The sequence below is a fragment of the Apteryx rowi genome, unplaced genomic scaffold, assembly GCF_003343035.1.
Source record: "Apteryx rowi isolate R43461 unplaced genomic scaffold, aptRow1 scaffold_776, whole genome shotgun sequence".
Taxonomy (NCBI): domain Eukaryota; kingdom Metazoa; phylum Chordata; class Aves; order Apterygiformes; family Apterygidae; genus Apteryx; species Apteryx rowi.
The window spans coordinates 39,210-66,372 of record NW_020451067.1 but is presented as its reverse complement, the minus strand read 5'-3'; the positions used below and the strand labels follow the sequence as shown (position 1 = coordinate 66,372).

The window sequence follows — 27,163 nt, the reverse complement described above, 5'->3', positions numbered from 1 at the left end:
CGGGCAGCGGCGGCGCCACCCTCAACGCCTTGCTGGTGGCGGCCGAGCACCTGAGCGCCCGGGCGGGCTGCACGGTACGCGGGTGCCGGGGTCCGCCGGGGGCTGCGCCGCGGCCCGGCTCTCCCGCCCCCGCTGAGCGTCCCCATCCGGCTCGCACAGGTGGTCACCTCCGACGTCCTGAAGGAAGCCCGCGTCCTCGTCCTGCACGTGGTGAGAGCGGCGGGCGGCGCTCACCCCCTTCGCCCCGGCTAGCAGATCCGGCAGCGTTTGGCCTCGGGGCGGCGATGGTGGGCGGCGGGGGGCCCTATCCTGACCGCCGGGAGGGAGCGCGTCCCCCATCGCTGGAGAGGAGCGGGGGCTCGGGCAGCTGCTGACTTGGGGTCGCCTGCCCCGAGCAGCCCTGTGGCCCGCGGGGGTGCCGGAGCCGGCTCGCTCCGACCCTCCCAACCGCCCCCCTGGGGGCTCCCTGTCCCGCCAGGGCCGYGACTTCTCCTTCGACGACTGCGGCCGGGCCTTCACCTGCCTGCCCGTGGAGGAGCCCGACGCCCMGGCCGAGGCCCTCACCTGCAACCTGGACAGCCTGCTGGCGACCATGACGCGCCGGGTCGGTGGGGCCGGGCGGCAGCGGGCCGCCGGGGACGGGCCCGGCTGGGAAACCTCTCGCTTCCGTGCTGGCGAGGGCCGAGCCCCTTCCGCGCCCCCTCCTGAGCGCCGGGGCCTTTCTCTCGGCAGCTCTGCGTGGGCTCCCCGCCGGGTGTGTGGGTCTGCAGCACGGACATGCTCCTCGCCGTGCCCTCGGCACCAGGTGAGCGCGGGGCGGTCGCCGGCGCTCGCAGCGGCCCAGCCTGGCCGGCTGCACGGGTACTTGGGCGTGCAGGATCGGCCCGCCCGGGGCTGCGCTGGGGGCGCTCGGCACCCACGAGCATCGTCGCGCTCGCAGCGAGGTGGCTGGGATGCTGCTGCCGGGGGGTCCGCGCGCCGCCCCAGCGGGGCGCTGGTCTCTCTGCCCTGCTCCGCAGGGATCTCCTGGGACGGCTTCCAGGGCGTCCGAGTGATCGCGGTGCCCGGGAGCCAGGCGTATGCCAGGAGCCACGGAGTCTACGTCGCCGACGGGCAGGTCCGTAGGAATCCCTCTTCCTGGGGCGCCCCCAGCCTGGAGGGAGCCCTTCGAGGGGCAGGTGTCCCCCGGCAGGGTCTGGGGGTGGGTCACAGCAGGCTTTTTGGGTGTGTTGGGACACGGGGAGGGCAGGGACTTCCCAGTCCCTACCCCAGTGCCCCATCCCGGGTGTCCCTCGGGGGTTGGCTCCGGGCACCTCAAATAGCTCATCGGGACCATCTCGCTCCCAGGGGATGGTGAGCAACATCATCTACAGAGGTACGGAGGCCCAGATCCAGCAGTGCGCCGGCCCCGACGGCACCGTCCCGCTGGTACGGCAGAGCTGGCGGTGTGGGGACCCCGTCCCTCGTGTCACTGGTGGCCGGGGCTGCCCGCCCCCGCGAGAGCCCCAGCCCCGCTGTGTCCCCGCAGGTGTGCGGGGTGGTTTTCTTCTCCTCCGACGCCGCCGAGCAGCTTCTGGCCACCCATGTCATCCCTCCTTTGGACGCCTGCACCTACCTGGGCCTGGACTCGGGGGCACCCCCCATCCAGGTGACACCCCCTCCAGAGGGCACGGGACCCCTCGCCCTCCCCGTAGCGGCCCCGAAGGGCTCGTTTCCCCCCATGCCGCCAGGTTCGGGCGGGGAGGGCTCGGCGCCGGGGTGGGGGTCAGGGTGCACCGCGCAGSTCCCTTCTCTCCCCAGCTCTCCCTCTTCTTCGACATTGTGCTGTGCATGGCGAGCGGGGTGACGGAGGAGGACTTCGTGAGGGGCACGGGCAGTGGCGATGCCAGCGCCAGGAGCGCCCGCTCCGTGCTGTGGGCGGCCCTCCGCTCCTTCCCTCTTAGCATGGGTGAGCGCCGCCGTGCTGGGCGCGCGGGATGGGACCCGTCCCGGAGCCTTTCCCCTGCGCTTGGTGCTCAGAGTCCTGCGGGGGGGGAAATGGGGTGCTTTTCGGGCCTGGGGACACCCCGACAGCGTGCCCCCAGGTCCCCTCTCCCCCCCGGCTTCGAGCCGAGGGACGTTCAGGCCCGGCTGCCCTCGGCAGGCCAGGGTATCCATGAGGCCGGGGAGCGTCTCCCAGCCCCGTGTTTTGCCGTCCGCATGCTGAGGCTTCTCCTTCCTCCCCGCAGCCTGCATCCCCGATGGATCCTACGACTACCTGACCATGGCCGCAAGCGACCACATCCGCAGCCTGACGCTCCAGCCCGGCTCCGCCAGCCACCTCTGCTTCCGCAAAATAGCCCATTCCCACGTGGACGTAGGTCTTCCTGGCCTCGCTTGCGCACGCAGATTTGCTCGGGGCAAGCGGGAGCTCGGGGCTCTGCTTCCAGCCCAGCCGCTGTCTGGCCTCACGTCCTCGCGGTCCCCAGTCCACGGCCGCCACCTGGCATGGCTTGCCATATCCCGTGGATGCAGCCGAGGCTGCGCTTTGAGCTGAGCAGATGCCGGACGTCTCCGCCATCCCCGCGCGGTCGGTCCATGGGGACGGCAGAGCACCGAGCGCATGTGCCTCTCCGCTCCCTGCAGCAGCCCCGGCTCGTGGAGGATGGCTCCTCGGTCACCAACTGCCTGCTGGAAGGAGCCGTGCGCCTGGCGGCCGGGAGCGTTGTCCAGCACTGCCATCTCCAGGTACGTGGCCAAGGGGACCCCCAACCCTTGGTGCGCTCAATTGGGACTCTGCCAGGTTGAGGTGGCCCCAGCTGGGGCGGAGGAGCTACAGCTGTGAGATATGGGGCGCCTGTCCTGTTCCTGGCTGCCTTTCGGCTGGCAGCGGGGGACCCTGGTGGCTGTCACCATCCTCAGGGCCCTGCCACCACGTCCGCAGGGTCCCCTGGAGATCGGCCCCGGCTGCCTCCTCTCAGGCCTCGCCGCAGCCTCCTCGGCGGCCCTCCGGAGCTGCCCCCTGCGCGACGTCGTCCTGCAGGGCCACCACGTCCGCCTGCGGGACCTGTCCTGCCGCGTGTTCACGCTGACCGGCCGCCTCGACGACTGGCAGGTACGGGGGCCGCCGCGGGGGCCGCGCTCCTCGGGGCTGTCCCTGTCCCACCACTGGGGCGTAACTGTCCTCTGCATCTCTCCTCAGAGCCCTGCTGAAGAGGCCACCTACTTGAACATGCCGTGGACCGAGTTTTTCCATCGGACGGGCATACGGTGGGTGCCACGGGTGAGCCTGGAGGGCAGGGGGCCACCCACAGGGCTGCTGGCACCCTGCGGTGCCAACAGCATCACCAAGCTCGAGGGACAGCAGGAGCCGGGACAGCCACCCCAACCCCTGCTGTGTCACGTCGCGACGCCCCAGGGCCTGGCGCGGTGCCGACGGCTTCTCCCTCGGGCAGGGAAGGGGACGTTTGGGGCGCCGAGACGCCGCGGAGGAGCCGCTGCCTGCTCAGCGCCCGCCTCTTCCCCGTGCTGCACGCCTCGGAGGCGCTGGGGCTGGAGGACGTGCTGTGGCTGCTGGCCCCGGCGGCGGCGGCGGGCGGGCGGCTGCAGCGCTGGCGGGCCGCCTGGCGCATGTCCTGGGAGGAGCTGCTGCCCTGCCTGGACAGGGCGGCCGAGCTGGGCGCCCGCCGGGCCCTCTTCTTCCAGCAGGGCCAGCGCAAGGTGCGGCGGGTGCTGCTGGGGCGCCRGGACGGCAGCCTCCTGCCGCTCGCCCGCAGCGCCGTCCACGAGGGCTACCACGAGGCCGTGCTGGGCACGCTGGACGAGGGTGAGCGTCCCGGGACAGGGTTACGGGAGTGGAGAGGGGCACTGGCTGCAGACTCCCTCCGGAGAGCTATCCTGGGGGGAGATACTTGGGTTTCGCCATCCCTTCCCCGGGCTGCTCATCCTGGACTCGTTCAAGCTGTGTCTTGTGTCTCCGGGTGTCCAGGCTGGTTGTTGCACCCCATCTTCTCCTATAAACTCCCCCAAATGTAGCAGCCCCTTTGCGGGACCGTGCCCATGGGGTTGCACCCCCAACAAGTCCAACAAGCCGGGGCTGAGTCCCCTCCTTGGCTCTGGGGGCTGGAGCCGGGCTCGTTGCAGAAGTTTGGGCCCTGCGGGCTGGTTCGGAGGCGACCTGCAGCCCGGCTACCACCTTGCGGCCTCCCTTTGCTTCGCAGTTGCCTCCACAGCCGTCGACGCGGGCATCGCGGCCCGGGCGCTCGCGTGCGTCGCCGACGTGCTGGGCTGCATGGCGCGAGGGGAAGGGGGCTTGCGGAGCGGGCCGGCGGCCAACAAGGAGTGGGCCTCCGCCTTCGGGCGCCTGGAGAGCGGGGACATCGCCGGGGGCGTCCGGGAGCTGGCCGCAGAGCGGAAGAAGTGGATGAGCAGGTGAGATTGGGGTTGGCGAGTGGAGAGGCCGGAGCTGCGGCTGCTGCCTGGCCCGGTCCTTTGCCTTCTGGCCCTTTCCCCGGCATCGCCGCGCTCAGGGAGGCAGCGGCAGGGCCCGGCCATGAGCTCAGCGCCCCTCTTTTCCCAGGCCAGCCCTGCTGGTGAGAGCGGCTCGGCATTACGAGGGGGCAGAGCAGATCCTCATCCGCCAGGCTGTGATGTCCTCGTGCCAGTTTGTCACCGTGGGGCAGGCGGAGCTGCCCCCCTTGGGGCGCTGGGTGCAGGTGACGTGTCCGGCCCGCCTGGACCTCTCCGGTGAGCGCCTCTCCCTGGGGCTGGGGGATGCTCTTCCAGCYGCATCGGCTTCATCCGACGCTGGCAGAGAGGTGGGCTCGGAGCTGGTGGGATGGAGGGGACGWCAAGGCTGAGGGCCGCAATCCTAGTGTTCTGCTCTGTGGCACCATCTCGGAGGTGGAGAGGGCCAAGGCGGCATGCGATGCTGGGGGGCACGGTGGGGAAAAGCCCCCGGGCTGCTGCCGGRGACTGACAAGGCGCCTCGGCAGGCGGCTGGAGCGACACGCCTCCCATCACCTACGAGCACGGGGGTGCCGTGGTGGACGTGGCGGTGCTGGTGGACGGGCACCGGCCGATTGGCGCCCGGGTCCGGCGCATCGGCGAGCCGGAGCTGCGCCTCGCCAGCGTCAGCGGGACGCCGCGGGGCGAGGTGGCCGTAGAGCTGGTGTGCCGCGAGCTGGAGCACTTGCAGGACTACTGCCAGCCGCACGCACCAGGTGAGATGCCAGCCAGCCGCAGGGACTGGCTCCGTATCCCCGTCTCCATCCAGGGGACGGACACCCATGTCCCCAGGTGGTCCTGCAACGTGGCAGATGTGGTGTTGGGGTTCAGACTTGCTATGCCCTGTTCTGTTCCTACACCTCCTTTCGTGGCCCTCGGGGACTAGAGCATTAAGGAAGCAGCAGATAGATAGTGCAGAAGGCACCAGCTTTGCTTTCTCCTTCCCRTTTTTTCCCAGGAGCCTTGCTCAAAGCTGCCTTCATATGCACCCAAATCGTGCAGTTGCCCTCGCAGAAACCCTTACGAGCGCAGCTGATGGAGAGCTTYGGTGGCGGCTTCGAGGTGCACACCTGGTCCAAGCTGCCCCACGGCTCGGGCCTGGGTATGTCCGCTGGGAAAGAGCTGGCAGGGGCAAATCCAACCCCTGCCTYTCCGGGGCRTTCCTTTTGCTCCGAGCCCCAGGAYGGGRCTTCCCGCTTGCTGCCACGCGGCYRTGAGCTCGGCACCRGCTCTCRCAGCCYGGCACGTGGCCRCTGTTGGGYRGCGCGAGCCTATGTGCCACGTCTCYGTGAGCCACCGCGCAGCCCAAGGAGGGTGACATGGGGACGTGCAATGCGAGCGCTGCTCCTCGCTGCCCTGGCCCTGCTGTGCTCCCTGCAGGCACCAGCAGCATCCTGGCCGGAGCGGTGATGGCGTCGCTGTACCGGGCGGCGGGGAAGGCTGCCAGCACCGAGTCCCTCATCCATGCCGTGCTGCACCTGGAGCAGAGGCTCACGACAGGTAGTGTCCRGGAGGAAGCATCCCTGCCTGCGCCCTTGCTGGGGCTGGTCTGACCATGGCTGAGGACCCTCCGCCTTGCAGGAGGTGGTTGGCAGGACCAGGTAGGCGGGCTGGTGCCAGGCATCAAAATCGGGAGGTCGAAGGCCCAGCTCCCGCTCAGGGTGGAGGTGGAGGAGATCCCGGTGCYCGAGGGCTTCACCCAGACCCTGAACGATCACTTGCTGCTGGTGTACACGGGAAAGACTCGCCTGGCCCGCAACCTGCTCCAGGTAACGCGGGGGACCCTCGGGCATTTCGGGCTCTGGCCTCTGCTCCCTGATGGGATATGCGGGTTGGCATCGCTGCCCGTCGGTAGCCCCTTCGCGAAGTCCTGGCTCCATCCGTGGTCTCCRAGACGAGATGTCGTGCTTTACCCTCTGCTTGCGTGGCCTGGACCTATGGTGCTGGTCCTCCTCATTGCTGCAAAGCTGCCGTGTCCCAATGGGAGCGCTGAAGGCACAGGCAGGAAAGGGGCGGCAGAGGCGCCTGTCGCGCTCCGCAGCCGGCCGCCCCCAGTGACGTCCCCGCTCTGCTGTTTTGCAGGACGTGGTGAGGAACTGGTACGCCAGGCTGCCCTCGGCCGTGCAGAACGCCGCCGCGCTGGTGAGCAACGCCGAGGAGTGCGCCCAGGCCTTGCGGCGAGGTACGAGCCCCCCGCCGCGGGCCGAGCCGCCCTTCGCGCTGCCCACCGCTTGCCTGCCCACTGCTCGCGGGGCGATGCCGTGTCCTAGGAGGGCAGCGGCGGCGCTAGGGCCAGCTGTGCAAGCACGGCGGCTGCCAGCGGGCCGGGCAGTTTGGAGACGCCTGCGTTGCCCTCTGGGCCTTGAAGCTTGAGCCAGGCAATTCCCTGCCCGGCGTTGGCTCCCCAGGATGCCGGCTCCGCTCCGCTGCTTTCAGCAGTGCGAGGGAAAAACCTGGCAGATCCTTATTAATGAGCAGAGACGCGCAAAGGCCCCGGGGGAGAATCCGTGCAGACCGCGGTTGGCAGAGGCTCGGGGCCGCGCAGGTGATGCTCGCTGGCAGCTGAGAGCCGCGCTCGGGGCCAGCGGTGCCGCGGGCTCTTGCGGCTGCTCCCCCTACCCTCTTCCAGGGACTCCCCAGGCCCACCAGCATTTTACGGGCAGTGCCCTGAAATTCAGGCTGGAACTGAGATGTGGCTGTTTGAGGAGGGTTAGAAGGGACACCAAGGGACAGGCTGAGGCTGGTTGATTTTCTGTGAGTCGCCCGTGATGGGGCTGGGGGCTGTGCCTCGCTTACGGAGGGGATTCATTTGGCCTTTGGCTGCTGGGGGGGATGCTGGAATATTAAAGCAAGCACATCCTCCCCCTGTGGAGGATTAAAAATAAACAGCAGCGCAATAGTGCTGCATTTGCTTGCTTGGCTAGCAGAGCTGGGAGGGATTGGGTTGATGAGAAGGCATAATTGAGCTTGGATTGAGCAGGAGTGGCATGCTCAGGCCTCTGCTCCTTGGGAGAGAAATGGAGATGAATCTTTGCTGTTTTGACTTGTTTGCAACGTCCTCTCTCCTCCAGGTAATCTGCCGCTCATCGGYGAGTGTCTGAACCGCTACTGGCAGCAGAAGAAATGTATGGCCCCTGGGTGTGAGCCGCTGGCTGTCGGGCGCCTGATGGATGCTCTCCGGCCTTACGTCTACGGGCAGTGTTTGGCAGGGGCTGGCGGCGGCGGGTTCCTGTACGTCTTGACCAAAGCCCCGCGGCAGAAGGAAGCCTTGCACCAAATTCTAGCAAAAACCGAGGTGAGACGTGTGSCCCCCCCCCCCCCCCCACTGCAAACGGGATGGGATTGCTTCCTGTCCCAGGGCCTTGCAGGCATGAGCCATCCTGAAGGCAACATGAGGCCCTTGCTGACTCCTGCCCCAACCCTTAACTCTGTTCCAGGGCTTGGGCAACTTCAGCATCCACAGCATCGAAGTGGACACAGGTGGCTTCTCTGTGGAGGTAGGGGGAAGCGATCCTAAAGGCAGTGCTGACCCCGGAGAAGATGCGGCCATGTGAAGGCCTTTGGCCCTGGACTGTTCCTGGGGGGGTACGTAGGGCAGAGGGAGGGAGGGAGGGAGGGAGGGAAATCCCTATGCTGGAGTTCCAGCTCCCTGCACCTGCAGCCAGGACTGGTTCTGGTTTGTATGCCGGCTCGCTGACTGCCCTTTGGTTCATTGCTGTACACCAAGCCCCGGCCAGGTCCTGACAACAGCCCAGCAGAGCCTGGGTACCCCTCTTGGGAGCAGCGGCTGGACCTCAAGTACAAATTGGCCAGAGCTGCCAGCCCTCATCGCAGGGTGCTGCCACGGCTGCTCTCCCCAGCGGCAGTCACATGCTGCTTTAGAGCCTGCTCCTTCAGCTGGCTCCAGCGAGTGCCTTAGGCTTTGACGTGACCTTCTTGTGCTGATACCTGCCCCAACAGACACTGAGGCCAGAGGAACTGTGATGAGCTGGGCAGGCAAACCTTCCCCCAAGGACAGACTTGCTGGACAGACTGGCTGCTAGGAACATAGCTGGCCTCCAGGCTGATCTTGGGCTTTGACCCAGGCTTTTATGGTTCTCCAAAGGGGGGGGGGGGGGGGGAGAGCATTGATAACATTCCCTATAGCAGGGGCAAGGTTATCGTTACTGCTGGGCCTTCCTCTTCTTCAGCAGCAGTGACCTGCACTGCCTGTTAAGGTGCACCAAGGTCCACCCTGGATGTGGAATCAAGTCCCCTCACGCTTTTTCCCCTCTAAGAGAAGGTACCAAGAGATTATTTCTGCAGCGCGTTACTGATCCCTGCTGCTGTCTCTTTGAATAAAAGATTGCATCTGTTTACTTCTGTCTGTCCTTAGCAGTGCTCTGTCTACCACCCCTCCTTCCCCACAGGACAGCAAGGGCCTGGGAATGCTGGAGCATTACCCAGCAGGGGGTAAAGCAGCGATCACAGGTGGGTGCCCATCATCTCCCTCTACAACCCCTGCTGATGGGCGATGGCCTGGGAGTGCTTCCACCAGAGGTAGTGGAACAGAGGACTGGCAGTGCTAGTACCTGGTACTATCTCAAGGGTGCTTGTAATCATGCTGTGCTAATGCCAGCTGGCAGGCAGGGAAGATCCTCCTGATGCCATGACGCAGGATAGAAGAAGAGAAGAGATGGTGATGGGCTTGTCTGTCTTCTCTCGAGCTTCCTCCAGGCACACATACACACATATCACCCAAGGTCACTGCTCAACCGGGCAAGATTTATTTATGGGGTAGCCAGGAGGGACACAATCCAGCTTCTTACAGAGGCTTTCTAATGTCCTGCCCCCCCCCCCAGCACTGTACCTCCCCAACCCTAAGCAAATCATTCTTTTCTCTCAGCAGTCTGCCTCTCCTACAGAACAGTCCCCACCACGAGAGAGAGAGAGAGAGAGAGAGAGRCACAACTTGGGATTTGTAAGACTGCAGTAGCTAACCAACCCAGAAACTAGTGGCACTTGTGCAGCCTCCCCATGAAAGCGTCAGGGCAGCACAAGATGCAGGGGGTGTGGGCAGACCCATCTTTGAACCGTACCACAGCAGCTCCAAAACTTCCTCGACCCTCTGTGGTCACCCAAAGGAAAGTAGAATAAAAGGAAGTCACAAGCTAGCACCAGCTTGTCCCTCAGACTAGCACATGTTTTCAGACTTAGTGTGAGACTACTCTCAACATGAGAGATTTCTCTGCTGCCTTAGAGCCTTGAACCTTTTATGGGCCCAGAACTTCTTCCCAGACCAAGAAAAGCCCTTTGCTCTGAGAAATATGAGCAGGATGGCAGACATCACCAGGCAACGGCACCATATTCCAGCCAGCTAGCCCCAGGGCAGGATGTGGACAGGCTCCATGGTTGCAGTGTTCGTGCTGTTACGTCCAGGGTGGTGCTCATACGCTGACGAAATCACAAGCCAACTACAGGCGCAGCCGCTTGATGTCCTCRCTTCGGAAGTCAATTCGGAGAGCCAGCACCTGCCGGACCTCCGCGGGAGTAAGGCGCCATGTGAGTGGGCCTGAGTTTGGGCCCCAGTAATCCAAGATCTCCGTCACCTGAAGAAAGAGAAGAGCTGCAGGAAACAACTCGGCCGAAGCCACCTTCACACATGAGTTCAACCCCTGCCTAAGGTTGTGGATGTGCCAGGGAACAGTGGGAGGATGATGGCTGGGCAGTATTTCCTGCCACTAACTCCTGCAAATAAACAACCATCAGCAAATTCCCTAGCCGCCCTCCCACAGTATGCAAGACAAAATTTGGACAAGCCCGGTAAATCCATGTGCAGTCTGGCTGCGGCTCCTGCAGTCCCCCTAATAAAAGCAGACAAAGTGCAGCTCACCCTTTCCAGATTGAGGATAGTGGCCATTTGGGAAAGGCGGGCAAACTTGTCACGGATAGTCCAAGTAGTGACTGTGGTGAGATAGGCTATGAGAGATCTCAGCTCCTTGTCAAACTGCAGACCGCCAAGCTGCGGGGACCAAGGAAGCTGTGTTAATTCTCCAAGCAGGCCTAGGGTTGTGCCTAACCATGCACAGAAACAGATATTACAGTGGGGGAGGTGTCTCTGAACCTCCTGCTTAAGACCTCCTGCTGTTGCAGATGATAGCGGCTCATCTTTGCACCCACCTTAAGAGTTAGCCTCTCCTCTTGATGCAAGCTCTTCCCAGCCCCATCATTAAACATATCTTCTTCCTCTGTACACTAATACAAGGCCTCCTCGAGCTGGCTACCAGCTGTGGTAGGGCTTTTCTGAGGGTAGTATCTGCCCCGCCCTGCCCCATCCTTTGGAAGGTAATGGAGGGTTTCATGGTGGAAAGTTGCAAACCAGCCAGACTACAGGGGAGAGGATGGTGTTTTGCTTACCCTGCTGAAGGTGGATTTGAGAAGCACTTTCTCCAATTCGATGGCTATGAGACTGGTCATAAGACCAGTGAGGGTATCATAAATCACTGGAGACAGTCCAGCCTGGAAGCAGAAACCTGCGTCACTCTTGTCAGTCTAAAAACTGAGCAGAGGGCCCCAAAACCCATGCCTATAAGAGCTTTCAAATAAAGCCCCATCACTTCCACGCTCAGTGAGGGAACAGCACTGGCCAAAGCCATCAGTCTCCAGAAGGCCTGTGAGGAATCAGAGGACATCACTGTCCATCATTCCCCTGAGCAGGGGGAAGAGTTGGGAGATGCTGCGTGGAGATCTGGCTGAAGCCCGGCAAGTTGCTGTGTCTGCTTCCCCTCACCTTGAACTCTGTCATCTGCTGTTCCAGGTTGACGATGAACTGCTGGACCCAAGGATCATTAGCTTCATAGTCGCTGAACTCTTCCTAACATCGAAATACAAAAAGAGTTGTTTATTTGGCCTATTGTGAACAGCAGCAATTGGCCCTGAGGAAAGGGAAGGTGGTGTCTCCTAGGGCAGCACTGCCCCCCTTCCATTTTCTTAAGCTCCTCTCAAGACCCATGCCCCTTTTGCCACACTGGGACGCTGAGCAAGTTCTGGGAGTTCACCTCCTCTGTGCTGAGGAAACAGCAGAGAAGTGAGTGGGAATGAGAGAGTGGTTGCTCTGATTGCACTGCTGTGCCAAGGATGGGCAGTGCAGGAGTACGGCTGGAAGCAGAGAACGCTGAGCCTTACCTCCTCGATGTTATGGGAGACGGAGAGGAATAGGTTGATCCAGGGCTTCACCTGGGGTTTGATGGCTGTGCTGTTCAGCTCGTTGAGACCTTCCTGGGGGTGGGGACAGGAAGAGGACATGAGAGCAACTGAGCACGCTTAATGTCCAATAACACAACCAAGCCAGCCAGGCTGGCCTGATGCTGCCTCACATCCTCATCGCAAGCTGGGGAAACCGACCCACAGACTTGCACAGGAAACTGAACCTACATTCTTCTGATGCTGGATGGCTCCAGGGACATTACTACCACAGAAGGTGGAAAGATAGGCCCAGAAGCTGCCTTTGTGTTGACTTGCAGCCTGTCTGAAGGTCTCATGCTTCCTGCACAGCTGCAGGGGGTTTCCTGGCAGGAGAGAGGTGTTTAGTGCACATCCCACCGAGGTAGGAAAGGATGCAAACACCAGCATTTCCATTTGGTGCCAGTCACTAGGACACTGTGCTCGGACTCAACTCATGCCTCTCTCCTCCAGTGCAGCTTAGCTTGGTAGGAGAAGCAAAAAGAAGGGATAAAAGCTGTAACCACAGTTAGTTCCCTGAATTAATCATAACCCTAGCACACGCCATCTCCCCCAAGCAGCAGGTTGCCAGCAAAGGCTGTTCTATCTGCTCCAATGCTATAGAGCTCTCTAAAAACCTCTCCTGCCAACCACCCCCATTTGGCTCAGCAAGATGTCAAGAAAGCTCACCCAGCATGAAACCATTCAGGTACCAACACTGCCTGGCATTTCATGAAAGTTTTTAACTAAAATTGGCATTTCTGAGCAGGGCCTGCTGGCAATTGCCCTTTTCCAAGGCAAATGCAATGTGTGTGTGACTCAGGCAGTGCAGGAACTGGTTGCCTAGCATCTTGATTACTTTGCAGCCAGTTTTAATACTGTGCCAGCACTAGACTGGAGAATTTTACTGCTTATTCATGAGCTRTTTGGTTTCAGTATTGACCATGAGCCTCAAGAGGGTTCACTTGCAGTACCGGTCTGAAGACATCTGATTGCAGTGAACTGGAAAGCCAAATAAAAAAAATGGCCTTGCTCCTCTGTGAAGTACAAAGATGATGGCAAACCTGGTTCAAAGTGGTCTCTTTTGCTTAGCTTCTTTCCACAGGAGTATTAGGCCTTCCTGCTCCCCTCCCTGTTGGAGGCTACTGTGAAAGTCTAGAGGAAAAGGTCCCAGCATGCCACATGAGAGAGTGGCTTTAGCCAAAGAGCCTTCTGTCCCAACTGGGGGAGTATTTCCACTTGGGGAAAGGAGGTGGAACCTGAGAGAAGAGCAGCTGCTTCTCTACCACCATCCCTTCTACAGCGTTACCTAGCAAGGCTCTGGACATCTCGACAACATGCCAGGCCACGAGGGAGAACGGAGTAGATGGGAATGCTATTAATAGTTCTTGTCCTTGAAATACTGAAACAGCTACTGCTCTGAGCTGAGYGAAGACAAAAGGAACAACATTCCTTCTGGCTCTGCAGCTGCTTCCAGAGCTTCTATGCACCCCCCAGCTGGTGTGGCTGTGCAAAGGGCTGGATCTGTTCACAGGCCCCAAGGCAGACTGATTTGCTTCCTTCTGTCCCCCTATCCAGCACTCCTGGACTTTAGACACGGCCAAGGCCTTGGGCTGAAATGATTCCCGCCACCATGTGTTGGAGGCTGACAGTAACAGCAAGACACTCACCTGCAGGAGGTCACGGAATTTGTTGGAGACTGCGGCCATGTCAGAGAGGCAGCTGTCAATCTTGGCCTGTGCTTGTTCACCCCCAAAACCTTGGCTAAGCAGTTTGGTGCAGTCACTCTGCAGGGAAGAGATCCGTGAGCAAGTTCCATTAATAACCTGGGTTGCTTCTATCCCTTTGCATCGCTGAGCTCTGGCTGCCTGCCAGCATGCTTGCAGGTGTGGAGAACCACTGAATTCTCCCCCCTCCCCCCCGTGAAGGCAGAAGCTGCTGGCTCCAGCTGGAGAGAGGAGAGCAGGAAAGAAAGCCAAGGGCCATGCAGCGCAGCCCAGCACCAGAGAACCACAAGCTCTCAGTGATGCACATTTTAATCAATTGACTCCTAGTCTGTGCCAGGTTGGTCAATCTGGAAGAACTGGTACTTCTAGCTAGCCCAAGTTATACTACTAAATATTAGTCAGAGCTTGCTCTGCCAGCTCAAAACTGCTTTCCTAAGGCAGGAGGTCAAAAACCTCAGGAATTTGGGCAGAGGGAAGTCCAGAAGGTTTATCCTCCCACTCAGGGAGGATATTAGTTATGGTTATGGAAAAAAACAGGAAAGAATCCAGACCTCACCTCCAAAGTCTTCTTTAGGGTCATGATGTTTTCACTGCAGACTTCAACATTGTTTAAGGTCACCTGGGGGGAGGGGGGAAAAGTAGAAGTCACTGGAATTTCTCCACATCTCAGCCATAAGTCTGCACATTTACTCTATGCCTTGCTCACTCTACAGACTGAAATGCAAATGTTTAAGGGGACAGAGGTGCTCCCATGTGATCAAATCACTGCAGATTCACAGAGTTACGTCAAGCTGAGCCACAGTAACTGACCATGTGTGTGCTGAACCTGTAGCTGCTGCAAAGTCTGAATTAGTTCAGTTCGCGTCTCTTCCTCATCATTCTGCCTATGATGCTGCAGCCAAGCCCCAGTCTTGGGTGACTGATGGAAGAGAGGATGTACCCCCAACTTCTTTGCTCATTTCTGTGACAGTGTCATGAAGAAAACACACCGGGAGCAGCTGGAGATGATGGATTATACACAGCATGTCCAGAGAAGCACAGGCAGCAGGAAGGCACTCTCATCTAGGCAGAAGGACTATCTGTTCTTCACTGAACAGGCTGTTCTTTACCTGCTGAAGCTAAACTAAATGTCAGTATAACACTGGGTTTGTGCAGACAGGGAAATGCAGCAAGCTGACTGGTGAATGAGAAATCCAGTGGGAGAATTGACATTTTAAGTGCTTTGCTTCAAGAAATCCAGAGACCTGTAACCAAGACTTTAATGAAATGAGTGTTCAGTCCCTCCCTCTCCCTTTGCTGGTGCCTTTGGTGTCTTCTCTCCTGGCACAGTGAAAGTCCCAAGGAGCCTCTTCAGTACTGGCTGCTCACAGCAACTTACAAGGAGGGAGACAAGTCAGTGTGAGCCAGCCCCTCTCCAGTGCTCTCAGGGTCTCTGCCCATGTGTCTGTGCAGCATCGATATGCAGCAGGGCTGGTTGAAAGGAGACAGCAGATCTGGACAGAGCTGCTGTCCCACTGAGGTCTTTTCTACACTGCATGCTTTCATCGCAAGTGTTCTACCAGAAGAAAGGACACACTAGAGGACAAGAGCAACAGCCCTTCGAATGCTCTCCCAGAGCCTGTAACACTCTCAGCCACGCTCAGGCCTGCTCAGGCATGCAGTGAACTGCAGCGCTGCTATTAGGAGAAAGTAACAGGAGGATCTTGCACACTCAGTGGAGCAGAGAACCCTGCTCTAATGGTAGCTCTCTCATCTGATAAGCAAGGATGAAGGAGCTCTGAGCTTGGGTCAGAGAAACTTTCCCATCCAGGGGAAGATGTGGATGAGACACACTCCCACAGCCTTTGTGCAGAGCCTGTGAAGAAAAAGGTTGATGGCCATTTCAAAAGAGCAAAGACTCTTCCCTAGCCTGGAGGGCAGCATTATCACAACAGCCTAAGAGGCAGCCACAGGATCATACTCGGACAGGGTTGGTGTGGAAGCCCTACAAACATGAGGTGAAGTAGCAGCATCGACCAGACATCCAAGGTCAGGCCACCCATCACACCTCAAGAGCTTTTCAGGTTCTCTGAATACGCAGTCACATGTATCCTTTTCCCCTGCCCACCAGAGTCATTGTTTTTCCCCCTACCCCAGCTCATTGTACACCAGGACAGCTATCAAACCCACCAGAAAGGATTGCTTGGCCTCGTCRGTGCTTTCGATGCCTTTGGTGTCAAACTTGCCCTGCTGCAGGCTGCTGTGCATGATGCTCACGGCACTGGTCACCCCTCTCTGGAAGTCCTGGAAGGTGGTGGCTGGAAAGCCCTGCTTCAGCTTGTTGTACAGAACCTCCCTACGGGGCAAACAGAACACACCAGGGCTTACAGCAAACATAGCAAGCCAGGACTGAGGCAGCCATAGTAAAGTCCTGCTCTGTGACACAGGACAACACTTTGGCTGAGCTGTGACCTGACAACGGAAGTGGAATTTTACAAGGGCAAAGGAAGGCTGGCAAATATCTCCTGCCAGCATCTAAAGGAGGCAAGGCTGAAATGGAATACAAATAAACAGCCCAGGTTTTGAGCTTTCCTCCAAAAACCTGACTGCAGTTGTCTGCTGAGTTCAGTCACAGTTTCCCACTCCCACATTGCAACGAAAAACAGGAGCAGGCCAGTTCTGCAGGCTCACCCCAAGATACAGTGGGCAACCATTCAAGTCGCAACAGAACAGCAGTCTTAGGCAAGCTCACAGGCAACCCAGAGAACAACTGGCAGTGACCGTGTACCATCAAGCCAAGTATCACTCACCAACACTGCATGGTGGCTCACTCTCATAGGGACTTCAGGTCTCAAGGTTCATATCTGTTTCTCTTTTAAGCCTGTCTGTCCTACAGGTGACTACCACTGCTGTGACAAAGGTGTGCCTAGCTTCAGCCTGACACACCGCACCTGAGCCTGCTGCCTACTGGCATCTTCCAAAGGCAGAGAACACAAGGAAGACCATTTAATATCAAACACTGTTTGCAGAACATCAGGAAGAGACAAGTTACAATGAATCCAGTGTCTTTTCATTACCTGAAGTCGGACTCCAGCTCAGTGGTGGAGTGGTTGATCATGGCACAGAGACAGTCTATGCTGGAGCTGGACAGAGCGCGCCCAATGCACTTCTTCACTATATAAAACACGTCATCCACCATGCTGGAGGTGAGCTGGCCTTTCTCGTAGCTGTCCATGGCAACAGCCTTCAAGGAAAGCTGTCTTAGTACTCAGAGCTCAACAAGTGAAGGTGCCTTCTCACAGCAGTGCTGTGAGACCAAACTGTGAAACACTGCTAGCTTTCTTGTGTCACCCTAAGCTAAACTGAACCACATGCAGCCCGGCACCACTCATCCTAGTTTTCAGTAGCCCATGGTGGCTTGGGGAATATCTCCAGAACCTCCCACCTCTATGACTGGTCCAAAAAGTCCTTCCACTCAGTAGAAGTTGCTCTTCTGAAGCCAATAACCAAGCATCAGCTAGGAAAATATGGGCTTGCAGAAGTGTTGCTCCTTCTCCTTCCAGGCAACGGTTTGTCTTGCTGCATCCTTCTCACCCAGACTCCAGCTAACAACCCCAGGAATACGCTGCCTAATGACAAGAGCCAGGCTGGGGACAGTCCACTGGGGCGGGCATTGCATGGCACCGACTATCCCCACAGGATGGCAGCTGGAGGAACTGCACTTCCCATTGCTAGCGGAACCTTCAACCCAAGGAGTCAGCCCATCTCACAAGCTACATTTGGAGCAGTTACTTCATGCCCTCCTGAAATAGCTCTGGCTCTGCAGCTCCTGGAGCAGTGTAACCCTCCAGCACAGGAAGCAAAGAGCAGCGTGAGGCTGATGGAGGTACGTGACTCGAGTCAGAAGTTACGTTCTGCCAAGGACAGAGCACCTGGGAGGTGGGTCTGTCTGCCAGCCCTACCCAGGCACAGAACTAGCCACTTTCCATACCCAAGGGTATGTCTGGAGGCAAGGTTCAAAAAGGGCCGCTTGCTTTACAAGGCCAAGGGAAACAACAGGCCTTCCAAACTGCTGCAGACCTGCAACGTACCCATCTCCCTCCCTCAGGGTGCTCAGCAGAGGACTGTGGAGCAGACACGGAGGCCTCAGTCCCTGGCAGAGAGCCCAGGCTGTTGCGAGCAGCAGTCTGAGCCCTACCTTGTTGACAGTCTCCCTCATGAAGTATTCCTCCATGGTGATGTAGTAGCCAATGAGCTCTTGCATGGTGCGGCTCAGCAGGCAGTTGTTGAGGAGCTTGTCCAGGTATTTTTGATGCTCTACAGAACACAAAGGAGAACAATCAGCAGGGACTGCRTGCCAGAAAACGACTCCACATCATCACCTTGTTGCCTAACGAGTGCCCAACAGACACACACCTGCAAAGCCCAACCTGGAATAAATCACAGGTCTTATCTGTGGATCTGAAAGAGCCGAGCTGACTTTTGCAGGTGACAGGAGAAGTGATTTCCAGAGCTCCCTGGAGTGCCAAAACCCTCAGCCTGTTTTCCCCGTGGCCTCCACCTTTAGCAGCTGTGCCTGCAGTTACTAAAGGGCCTTCCCCCTCTTTGGGGACCTTGTTTATTATGCTCTGCCATCATATTCCTATAAGGTTAGTTTTGTTCCCATTTTAGAGGGGAGCAACTTGATCTGTTGGACTAGAAGATTGAACAGTGAATACTTCCTGTACAATGACATTAACTTTGCAGAGGGTTACCCTTCTATCTGCCCTGCCCCATGGTTATATGCTTCCTGAACATTGCTTTTCTCATGCAGGCATCTGATGTAGTGGTCACAGGAATTTTTCCCCAACAAAACTGTAGTGGCCTGTGAAGTCATGACTGAAAACAGCTTCCTCCCCCACTACGATATGCCAGAGTGTGAAAAGCCCCAGTGCAGAGGATGGTTATGGCAGGACTTTGTCAGGAAGCCCAGTGCTGAAAATGGACTTGGGGAGGCCAAATCCTCTTCTGCAGAGTGCTCCCACAGTGCCTTCGTGGAACCTGTGCCACTCAGCTCTGACACTGACTCAGAAACATCTCCTCTCTGGGCACCTTCAAGGAGCAAAGAGCCTGAAAGCATTGGTATTCAAGGTGTTACCTTGCTTTACCTCCTCTGAGGCCATAGAGTCTCCCACCTCGAAATCAGATATTATTCGTCTCTTGATAAACCTCAGGTAGAGCTCACTGCGGGCATTCATCAAGGTTACCTCTGTTAAAATAGGGTCAAGTTCCCTGCAAAGGACACAGAAGGCATCAAGGTAGCAAGTCTACAACAGGAGGGGCACTAATTTAACTTGGTAAAGTAGCGTGTTCTCTGTTCTCTCACTATGAGATTAATACTGCCCATCTCCATCTGTGCCGTTGAGTGGCAAAGCTCAGCAAAATCACTGGTACGTGCCCGTAGACTCAACTCTGCTTTCAAATATAGTCGGGAGTTTGTTTCTGCTGAGACTTGCTTCTAGCCTTGACAGCTTTCCACCATAAGCCAAGTTAAACGGAGACAAGTTATGCTGGGTAGCAGATAAGCGCTGCCAGAACGGATCAGCTCAGCAGTTCATCTTGTCAGTCACCCTGTGGCAAACAGGGGCCAAACACCATCTGTTTTAGAGAAGGGTTCCCAGACTTAGTTTGCTTGGCAGCAACAGCATTTCCTTGCTCTGTGCTCAGCCACACGTGGGCACAGGACTCGCACCTGCCTGACCACTTTGAAACAGACTGCAAGCTACCAGCATTGAGTACCACAGCTTGGGATTTCTACTGCAGAAGTGTCGACAAAAACCTCCAGTGAACAAATCCCAGAGAGATCTTCCTGAATAAGAGATGCTAATCCACCTGCAGATTACTTTCCCATATTATAATCATGGTCTCCAGGACAGCCCCCATCCAAGGGATTTGCTATGAAAGCTAAACATCACAGACGTATCTAAAACCCGTAGCTTGTCAAAATGTTCTCTAAAAATCATTACAGAGAAGCTTCTTTTTTTWATTCATGGATATAAGCGCAACCATATTAAAATCACAGTAGTAAGGACTGCAAGAGTCTGAAGAACCTGATCTAACTTCAAAATCAGCACTGTTTTGAGCAGGAATTTGGACTAGAGACCTTCAGTACTCCCTCCCTACCTCAGTTTTGCTATGATTCTATGAGCCTTACACGGCCAATGTTAGAAACTCCAGGTCCCTGTCACCTCCATATATGTGCTCTTGTGTCCAGATGCACGTGTTTGTCTGAAAATGATGAAGGATCTGTTTGAGCTCAACAGCTCAAGAAATGTGAAACCAAAAAAGCACGTGACAATGCTGAACAGAGTGTTCCAGTCAGAGATGACTTCGCATTTAACAATGAAAAGAAAAAAGTCATCAGCAGTTTTTTCATCAGTGTGCACAAAAGCACATTACAAATACTGCTCAAAGCCTCACAGCAAACCAGCGGGGTAAGGAACCTTTATCTTTATTTTATGGATGAAAAAGCAAAAGCTCAGAAAGCCTGGGATGCATCCACAATTACTCAGAGCAAATAGTAAGTGGTCTATATTACCACGGAAGTAACTGGTCCTGTAGGATCACAGACAGATCTTGCTTCAGGAACATAAGCTTTCTTTCAAAGCATGTTTAGAAGCCATGCAATGCCAGATGGGCTGGATGCATTTTCAGATGGTCTTACTTTAGGACTTCACAAATACTCAAAAAGAGGAGGAGGGAGACTGAAAGCAGTTCAGCTCATTAGCAAGAACTTGATTTTACAGAATCTGTACAGCAGCAGTACAGATAAATAGGATCCAAAGATTTACTCCTGATTTTGCCACTGATTTTTTGCCCAGGGAATTGCTCCATTTCGTGGGCTCCAAGGACCATACTCTGACCATCAGCAGGAGGTGGGGAGAGCCATACAAAGTCTCTGTCCTTTGTGTGCCATGATATTCTCAATCCTCCAGCAATGACCAGGGCCAAGACTTAAAAGTAATGAATAAGCAAAATAAAGTGACACTGAAGCTGCCTTTATGCGAGGGCAGTGAAGGGCACCTAACAACTGTTTTTTATGCTTTAGGAGCCACAAAGCTACTATCTAAATGCTAAGTAGTGTTAATGACAGATCAAGAGTGGAAAGTTAGAGAGCAAAAAGGGTTTTGTTTGTACCTTGGCTCAATCTTCTCTGCAGAAGAGCTTCTCATCATGCTGTTCTGAACCTGCTGGAACTGCAATCACAAAAATGGGAGAGTCATCAAAATCTTTGCTTGGCGAAGTTAACAGCCTCTTCTCATGCTATAGCCTAAGGAGGTGCTTGCTCAGGGAGGGCAATAGGAATGCTCTGTGGGAAGCACCACCAGAGAAAGGAACTGCATCAGTTCACCCCTTCCTCCAAGACAAAACTCAGCCTGCCAGGAAGGGCTACAGGATGGGAACTCCAGCAGAGGCACCAAGGAGTGTGAGCATAAGACATTACAGCAGTCTTGCATCTCACGGGCAGGAGCAGGCACAAGACGGTGCGGAAGGTGTGCTGAAAGTGCCCTACAGACCTGCAGAGCAAAGAACCCTGTGCCCAGGGTCTAATTATCATGCTCACAACGAACCCTCCCCCGCAACAGAAGAGAGAGCTGCAGGCTGGACCCCTTCACTCATCAGTGCAGATATGGAGTAAAGCAGGGTTTCTCTCAACAGCCAAACTTGCCACCTCTATGGCAGTTGAAGACCCACAGAGCTGGATGGAGGCTGCAGCGGGCTGTGTCAGACAGCCTCACACCCCTCTTACCTGCCTGTGATAGTCCCTCTGTTTGATGAAGTTGTCCACCACCTTCTCCACCTGCCGGTCGCACTCCACTTGCAGGTGCTTGATGAGGGTGTAGAGCCTCCCTGGACCATAATAAGTCTCCACGATGGGTTGGTGGGTCTCCACAATGCGAGCAATCCCTGCAGGGAGAGGGGCAGCCATGCTGGGGAATCTCTTCTGTTCTCAGGCACAAGAGACAGCCTCAAGAGAGAGATCCCATCCAGTCTGGACCCAGAGCAGAGCTGTAGGAGTTCTCAGACAGTGTTTAACACAGGATCATTCATTCCCCAGAGGAACAGTTCAGACTGTCCAGCCACTCTCCAGTGGTCTACTGGAGGTCTACCATCACCACCCCTTGTTCCATGGCACCTTATCTCCGCATATGATGCCCTCTGTCCTCTCCCCAGTTAATTTCAAGGCTACAATGCAGATCTCCGGGGGTAGAAGCCATCTTTTTTCTCAGAAGGAGCTCTTGCCACGGGATGTATGTCAGCTGCTATATTACCCAGAAAGACACAAGGTGTCCTGAAGAAATGAAGCCTTCACAGGAGAAAGCCACGCTTTGGAATCACCAGCTAAACCTGGCAGGGGACAAAACTATCATCCAAATCTAGTCTCAGCCCTCAGTACCTGCCAGGTTACAAGAGAACAGCAGTGGTAGGAAATTCAGCCCAGAGCAAGCTCTGCTCTTACACATTACACTGATGCCCAGCAGAGCAGGCATTAGGGAGGGCTGAGTCTCCTTGGAGAGAAAACTCATCCCCAGGGAAGTATCTCTCTGAGATTGCTTTCTTCTCCCCGACTCTCTACTCCAAGAGGTAGGAACACCCCGCCCCTGCACTCCTGCCAAGAAAGCCCCAGCAGCTCTGAGGACCTTCAGTAGTAGCAAGGGTGCCAGGCTGGGAGAGTGACTTGGCAGTGCTGCAGCCTGGAATTACTGCAGACATAACAGAGAAGGCAGTTAATCACCACAGGATCTCAATTACTGTCTTCAGTGACATTCCCACAGAGCATTCATATGCTCTCTCCCTTCCCTGTCTGCTTTCAAGCTGCCATGGTCCTCCTTGGAGAGCCAGGCCAAGAGGCAATAACAGCTGCTCAGTCTTAAGGGATTGGATTTGTTTGCCCGGAGAACTGCAGGTCTAAAGAATCCTTTAGGAAATAGCTATTTGTTTTTAGGATGCAGAGAACAAGAGGTGTCTGATCCAGGTCTCACGAAACCCCTCAAATCCAGCAGGTTATCTAAGGAGAACTCTACAACGCTTCCAGGAAAACACTTGTGCAGTCCCTTCAGCCGAGAAAGCTCTTTATGTCATGCAGAAAGCCTGCCTCCTGAGGACAACTGCTCCTTTGCAAGTCCACTTTGTGTCTGCACAAGCTGAACAAAGGAAAACTTATTCTAATGCCCTCTCCTGGCTGGGAGAAGTCCACTGGTTGTGTCTCTGTCCCTCTAGCATGACATTCTCATAGCTGAAAGGGGGAAGAGGCATTTTGTACTACCCTGGAGCTTGAACTAAAAGCTTTTAAGCTGACAGACAACCTCATCACAGATTATTTTCAATCCATCAGCAAAGAAGTAAGGGAGAAGATTACCTTCAAAGAGGAGCGTCAGGGTGTCTGCAAAGATGACAGCAGCTCGACGGTCACTCATGTCCGTCCCCATCACCAGCAGCAGGTTCTCCTCTGCTTTGCTGGCCACCTGAATGACAATGGGACCAGTCAGCTGGTAATACTCAGAGATATTCTTCCTCCCATACGGTGCTTTTGCTAGCCCTCCCATTGCAAGAGCTATTGCTGTTTTCCTTCCTGAAAACAAGGATCCTTTGCTCCTTCCTCTCATATGCAAAGCTCAAGGACCAAGGGAAGGCAGAAACTTGTTATTCTCTTTCCAGCCATAGCCGGAGCATTGCTCCCTTGTATGAGCTATAAGCAAGCACAGAGAGCAAACCAGGGAAGGACAAACTAGACAGCCGGTCAGTGGGGTCTGTATTCAGACACCAGAAAGCCCGTCCCAAGGTGCAACAAGCAGAGAGCGAGCTGAACAGGCCAGCACTAGTTTCAAAGATTAACATGCCAGAGCCATTCCACAACACCTATGGACAGAGATTGGATTTCACTTTCCCTTAAGAGACCAGTCAGGTCACAGTATGTTTCACAGAATCCGTTACCTGCTTGCAGAGGTACTCCGAGAACTTGCTTAGCCCCTCTTCATGTAAGCCTAGCAGAGGAAATATCTTGAAGAACCGTTCCACCTGGGGCAGGTCTCCCTGCTTCATAGCCATGTCAAATTTCTCTGTGACAATTGTCTTCAGGCGCTGCTCTGCTTCCTGCAGGAGCTTCAGGTTGGCATCAATTATACCCCCTGGTCAAAAGATGGGAGAACAAAGGGAAAGACGGCAGGACAACGTTAGTACTGTGTCCAGTACTTATTTTCCCAACAGAGAGATGAAAGCTGTGCAGTCCTGAGGTGACAATCAGGAGGCTAAAGGCCAGGAGGGCAGCAGGAATTATTCTACAGGCCGTAACAAAGAGAGCTGGGACTGTGTGACGTACACACATCTAATGTCACAGTCCCACATGGAGAATGTAAACACGTCAACAGGACATGACAATAAAACTCCAATGCAACCTAACCTGGCAAATTACACCCTAGCTCCAAACCAGAGACATTTCTTTCAGGCGTCAGGCAATTTCTTTCTCGTTTCTTCATGTCCAGCTGCTTTGCTTGGTATCACACCGTAACACTGCAACAGCTCCCAGAGCCTTCTCTGTCTCACTTCTGTCTTACGTGTTTTGTCCTTCACCTAGTCAGCATCTGATAAGTTATTGAGGCCTTGTGCCAGGAACTGTCCCATCAATTAATGATAATTCAAACCTAATAACACTTCAAAGCTTTCACCTCTACATTACTATATAACATACTAATATCTTTGGCTAGTATTGGATCTTCTGCTTTGGTCTATCAGGCTGAGGCAACCTGCCATGGGAAATCAGGCAGTTTCTAGTTATCTTACTGGAAAGGGGACTTATCAGCTCCTCCTCACGAACAGTACCCACCTTCCTTGCCCTGTCGACTGAGCTCAATGACTGACTTATCTAGAGACAGATAGCGATGGATATGAGCTGCTGCTTGTTCGTAATCTTCATTTCGCAGGGCTGTTTGAACTCCGTCCATGCAGAACTTTAGGTCCAGGATGTCATCAGCTCTCTGAATGGCCTGATAGAGTCGATTCTGCAAGAAAAGCAAACAGTAAGGTTCCCTTCTGCCGGCTGGACCAGAGGAATAGAATTATGAAGAGAAGACAGCATGGAAAAAAAAAGAGGGAAGAAACAGATCGAAGTGATACTTCTGTAAAAGATAAACAGCTAGGTAACCAGAAACCCCGAACTACTTAAAGTCATAACAGTGATGACTGAAAGAAGAGCAGTATTTTCCCATCAAAACTTGGCTTGAACTCACAAGCTATACTCCAGTTTAACAAAGAGGCAGAGACTACAGACACAACCACACATGCTTTGTTTCAATTTGAGCAGAAGGTTTGCTGGGTGCTGGGACTTGAAGTCTCTTAGCCTGTCTCTGTACAAAGAATATGACAGCTTGGATTCCTGCTTAGTCTTAGATGACTATGACCATCTCCGCAGTGCATCAGTACTGCAATAGCTGGATAACAGAGGGCTAATGAAGACTAATCTCAACTTATTCATCATATTTCACCAGGAGCTGCAAGGAGAGAAGGGAATACTGGAGATCCAGCTGCTGAATACAAAATCACACGCATTATTTACTCTTGTATCTTGCAGCATCCAGGAGCCCAGCAAGACACCATTGCCTAACAACACTAGATAATGCCCAAACAAAGAATTCAACAGCTTCCAGCCTCTCTGCCCACCCAGGAAAAGAGCACATTCCTCTATTTGACTGTTGTGCTGTGAGGACATGAGCAGGTGCAACAGGCAGAATATGGCTCGGTGCCGATGAGTCCCAAACACCCCTTGGTCCAGATACCTTGGCAAGGTCAAGCTGACGGACTTTACTGCTGACATTCTCAGCCAGGTTACAGGTGAAGGTGATCATCCCTGCCAGCTGCTGGGCATCCCCCTCAATGAGCTGCAAATTAGGGCTGGAAACATACACAAATTGAACATATGAGAAGAAGATATTAAGTAGCAGGATAGTCTGGAACAGCAGGATGTTTCTTTCCCCAGACCCAGTTGCTCCTGTCAGCAATGGTTGCTCTCATTTCATGCCCCTCCTACATGATCAAAGCACCAAAAATGAAACAGTTTGCCTTGGAAGAGGCTGCACAGACAGACTAATCACATCAATAAGGGTACGAATGAGCTGCTGAGGGTTTAAGGAACTGTCTACTTCTGAAGTGGAAGATGAAGTCTGTGAACTTGTGCTACAAGCTTTTACTAGACTTGAGGCCACTTATGCTGGCTTTCCAGGCTGCTAGCATAAACTCACCATAAAGAGAGGCAGCAATACTTGCCCACACCTGCAAACAGCTTGACACAACACATCTGATCAAAGTGTTGATTCTAAAACCTCACAAAATCTGGGGTGAGATATTCAAAAGTGTTTCTGCTCAACCTACACCAAGAGGGATCAGTCACTGTAAGGGAGCAGCATTTACTCTGTTAGTTCTGCTGAAGACTGGGAGTCCAGGGTGAGGATCCAACTACTCTTCCCTATCACAAGCTGATGCACAAAAAAAGAATAGTTTATTTAAACTCTCTTATGTCAGACATCTTCTGAGAATGAACTTAGTTCCCTCACCGGAATTAATTTTCACATACATGAAGCAAGCAGGGAGGTGCTGAACAGTGTACAGCAGCAGAAAGAAGAGGAGGGTACAGTGATCACTAACCCCATGCGATGAAGTGCAACCATCTTGTTCTCTATTGTGCTTTGCTGTTCCAAGAGGGCATCCAGCTCTCCTTGCACAACTTTCTGAAAGAAAAATAAAGACTTGTGTGACTTCAAGTCCTCTCTAGGCTAGCAACAGTTATTACAGACTGCAGCAAGCCACAGACACGCAGCTTGCAAGGTTTTAGCGCTTCCAAGAGCTCAGATGACAATGAAATCCTTCCCAAGTTCTCATTCTAACCTTGCAGTATTTACATTCATGTAATATCAAAACGTCAGTTATAAAAACTTCACCACTTTTAACAAAGATAACCCACAAATGCCTCCAGAGGCTGGGCAGTCAACACACCAGGATCCCAAACCAGCAAGCGGCTCACAGTTCCAGGATACAAATTCCGCAGAGGCGACACCGCACCCCATGAGGCCTGGGGGGGCAGCTAAGGCCGTATTTAATATCCCTGTGAAAGATCAGGACAACTAAGGGGGCTGCGACAGCGAGACGCCCGATCTCCCCGTCACACAGCAGCGGGCCAAGGGGAGCTGGAGCAGCGATAACCAAACCGAAACCCGGGTCTGGAGAAGGAAGGCTGAGGTCAGAAACGAGGGTGTTTTTCTGCTGCTGGCCCCGATTCTTTCTAAATTCCTACGGCATAACGGAAGCAGCGGGGAGGGCGGACAGTGCCGGTGCTTGGCCAGGAGGCCACGGCGCTTCCCCGATGCCCCGGGGCCCGGTCGCCGCCGCCTCCCCGGCCCCCCCACCGGGGCACCGCCGCCTGTCGGGCGCGGCTCCACACACCTCCTCCTCACACAGCCGGCCGTAGGCGGCCTCCAGGTCCGACAGGTCGGTGAGCGACTGAATCCGCTCCATGGACAGGGAGGAGGAGGCGGACGACGAGCCGCCGCCATCCCCGCCCGGCGCCCTCGGTCCCGGCGCGGCGGCCGCCGCCATCTTGGGATACGGATGACACGGCCCCCGCCACCGTGGGGCCCGGTGGGGCTGTCCGAGACGGTGCCTGAACGCCCGCGGCCGCCCGGTTCAGCCTAGCAGAGCGGGAAGCTCATCACCCTCCGGCGTCCCTGGTGAAAGACTCCCGA

The 27,163-nt window shown here is 55.6% G+C and overlaps 2 protein-coding genes across 2 annotated transcripts in view; one reads left to right on the top strand and one right to left on the bottom strand.

Annotated features, from left to right (window-relative positions):
* The window catches only part of FUK (fucokinase), a 9,410-nt gene extending 1,333 nt beyond the window's left edge, over nt 1-8,077 (top strand). Inside the window, exons 2-23 of the mRNA XM_026088582.1 lie at nt 8-74; nt 160-210; nt 479-604; nt 733-805; nt 1,020-1,117; nt 1,348-1,428; nt 1,529-1,648; nt 1,801-1,948; nt 2,229-2,356; nt 2,626-2,727; nt 2,924-3,094; nt 3,182-3,249; nt 3,435-3,805; nt 4,200-4,410; nt 4,559-4,725; nt 4,974-5,201; nt 5,444-5,587; nt 5,866-5,985; nt 6,067-6,254; nt 6,568-6,667; nt 7,557-7,780; nt 7,923-8,077. Coding sequence (XP_025944367.1) covers nt 8-74; nt 160-210; nt 479-604; nt 733-805; nt 1,020-1,117; nt 1,348-1,428; nt 1,529-1,648; nt 1,801-1,948; nt 2,229-2,356; nt 2,626-2,727; nt 2,924-3,094; nt 3,182-3,249; nt 3,435-3,805; nt 4,200-4,410; nt 4,559-4,725; nt 4,974-5,201; nt 5,444-5,587; nt 5,866-5,985; nt 6,067-6,254; nt 6,568-6,667; nt 7,557-7,780; nt 7,923-8,039 — 3,103 coding nt within the window. The 3' untranslated portion in view covers nt 8,040-8,077. The remainder of the gene's footprint in view (nt 1-7; nt 75-159; nt 211-478; nt 605-732; nt 806-1,019; nt 1,118-1,347; nt 1,429-1,528; nt 1,649-1,800; nt 1,949-2,228; nt 2,357-2,625; nt 2,728-2,923; nt 3,095-3,181; nt 3,250-3,434; nt 3,806-4,199; nt 4,411-4,558; nt 4,726-4,973; nt 5,202-5,443; nt 5,588-5,865; nt 5,986-6,066; nt 6,255-6,567; nt 6,668-7,556; nt 7,781-7,922) is intronic.
* Nucleotides 8,078-9,324: 1,247 nt separating this feature from the next.
* On the bottom strand, nt 9,325-27,017 carry COG4 (component of oligomeric golgi complex 4). The gene is made up of 19 exons (XM_026088594.1): nt 26,865-27,017; nt 26,070-26,152; nt 25,205-25,319; nt 24,256-24,430; nt 23,367-23,560; nt 22,792-22,897; nt 21,181-21,338; nt 20,568-20,626; nt 18,529-18,662; nt 17,590-17,708; nt 16,469-16,635; nt 15,582-15,747; nt 13,969-14,031; nt 13,356-13,472; nt 11,650-11,742; nt 11,255-11,338; nt 10,882-10,983; nt 10,358-10,486; nt 9,325-10,073 (listed from the first exon to the last, which is right to left on the bottom strand). The coding sequence occupies exons 1-19, from the start codon at nt 27,015-27,017 to the stop codon at nt 9,939-9,941; spliced, it is 2,352 nt and encodes a 783-aa protein (XP_025944379.1). The 3' UTR covers nt 9,325-9,938.
* Between the last annotated feature and the right edge of the window lie 146 nt (nt 27,018-27,163).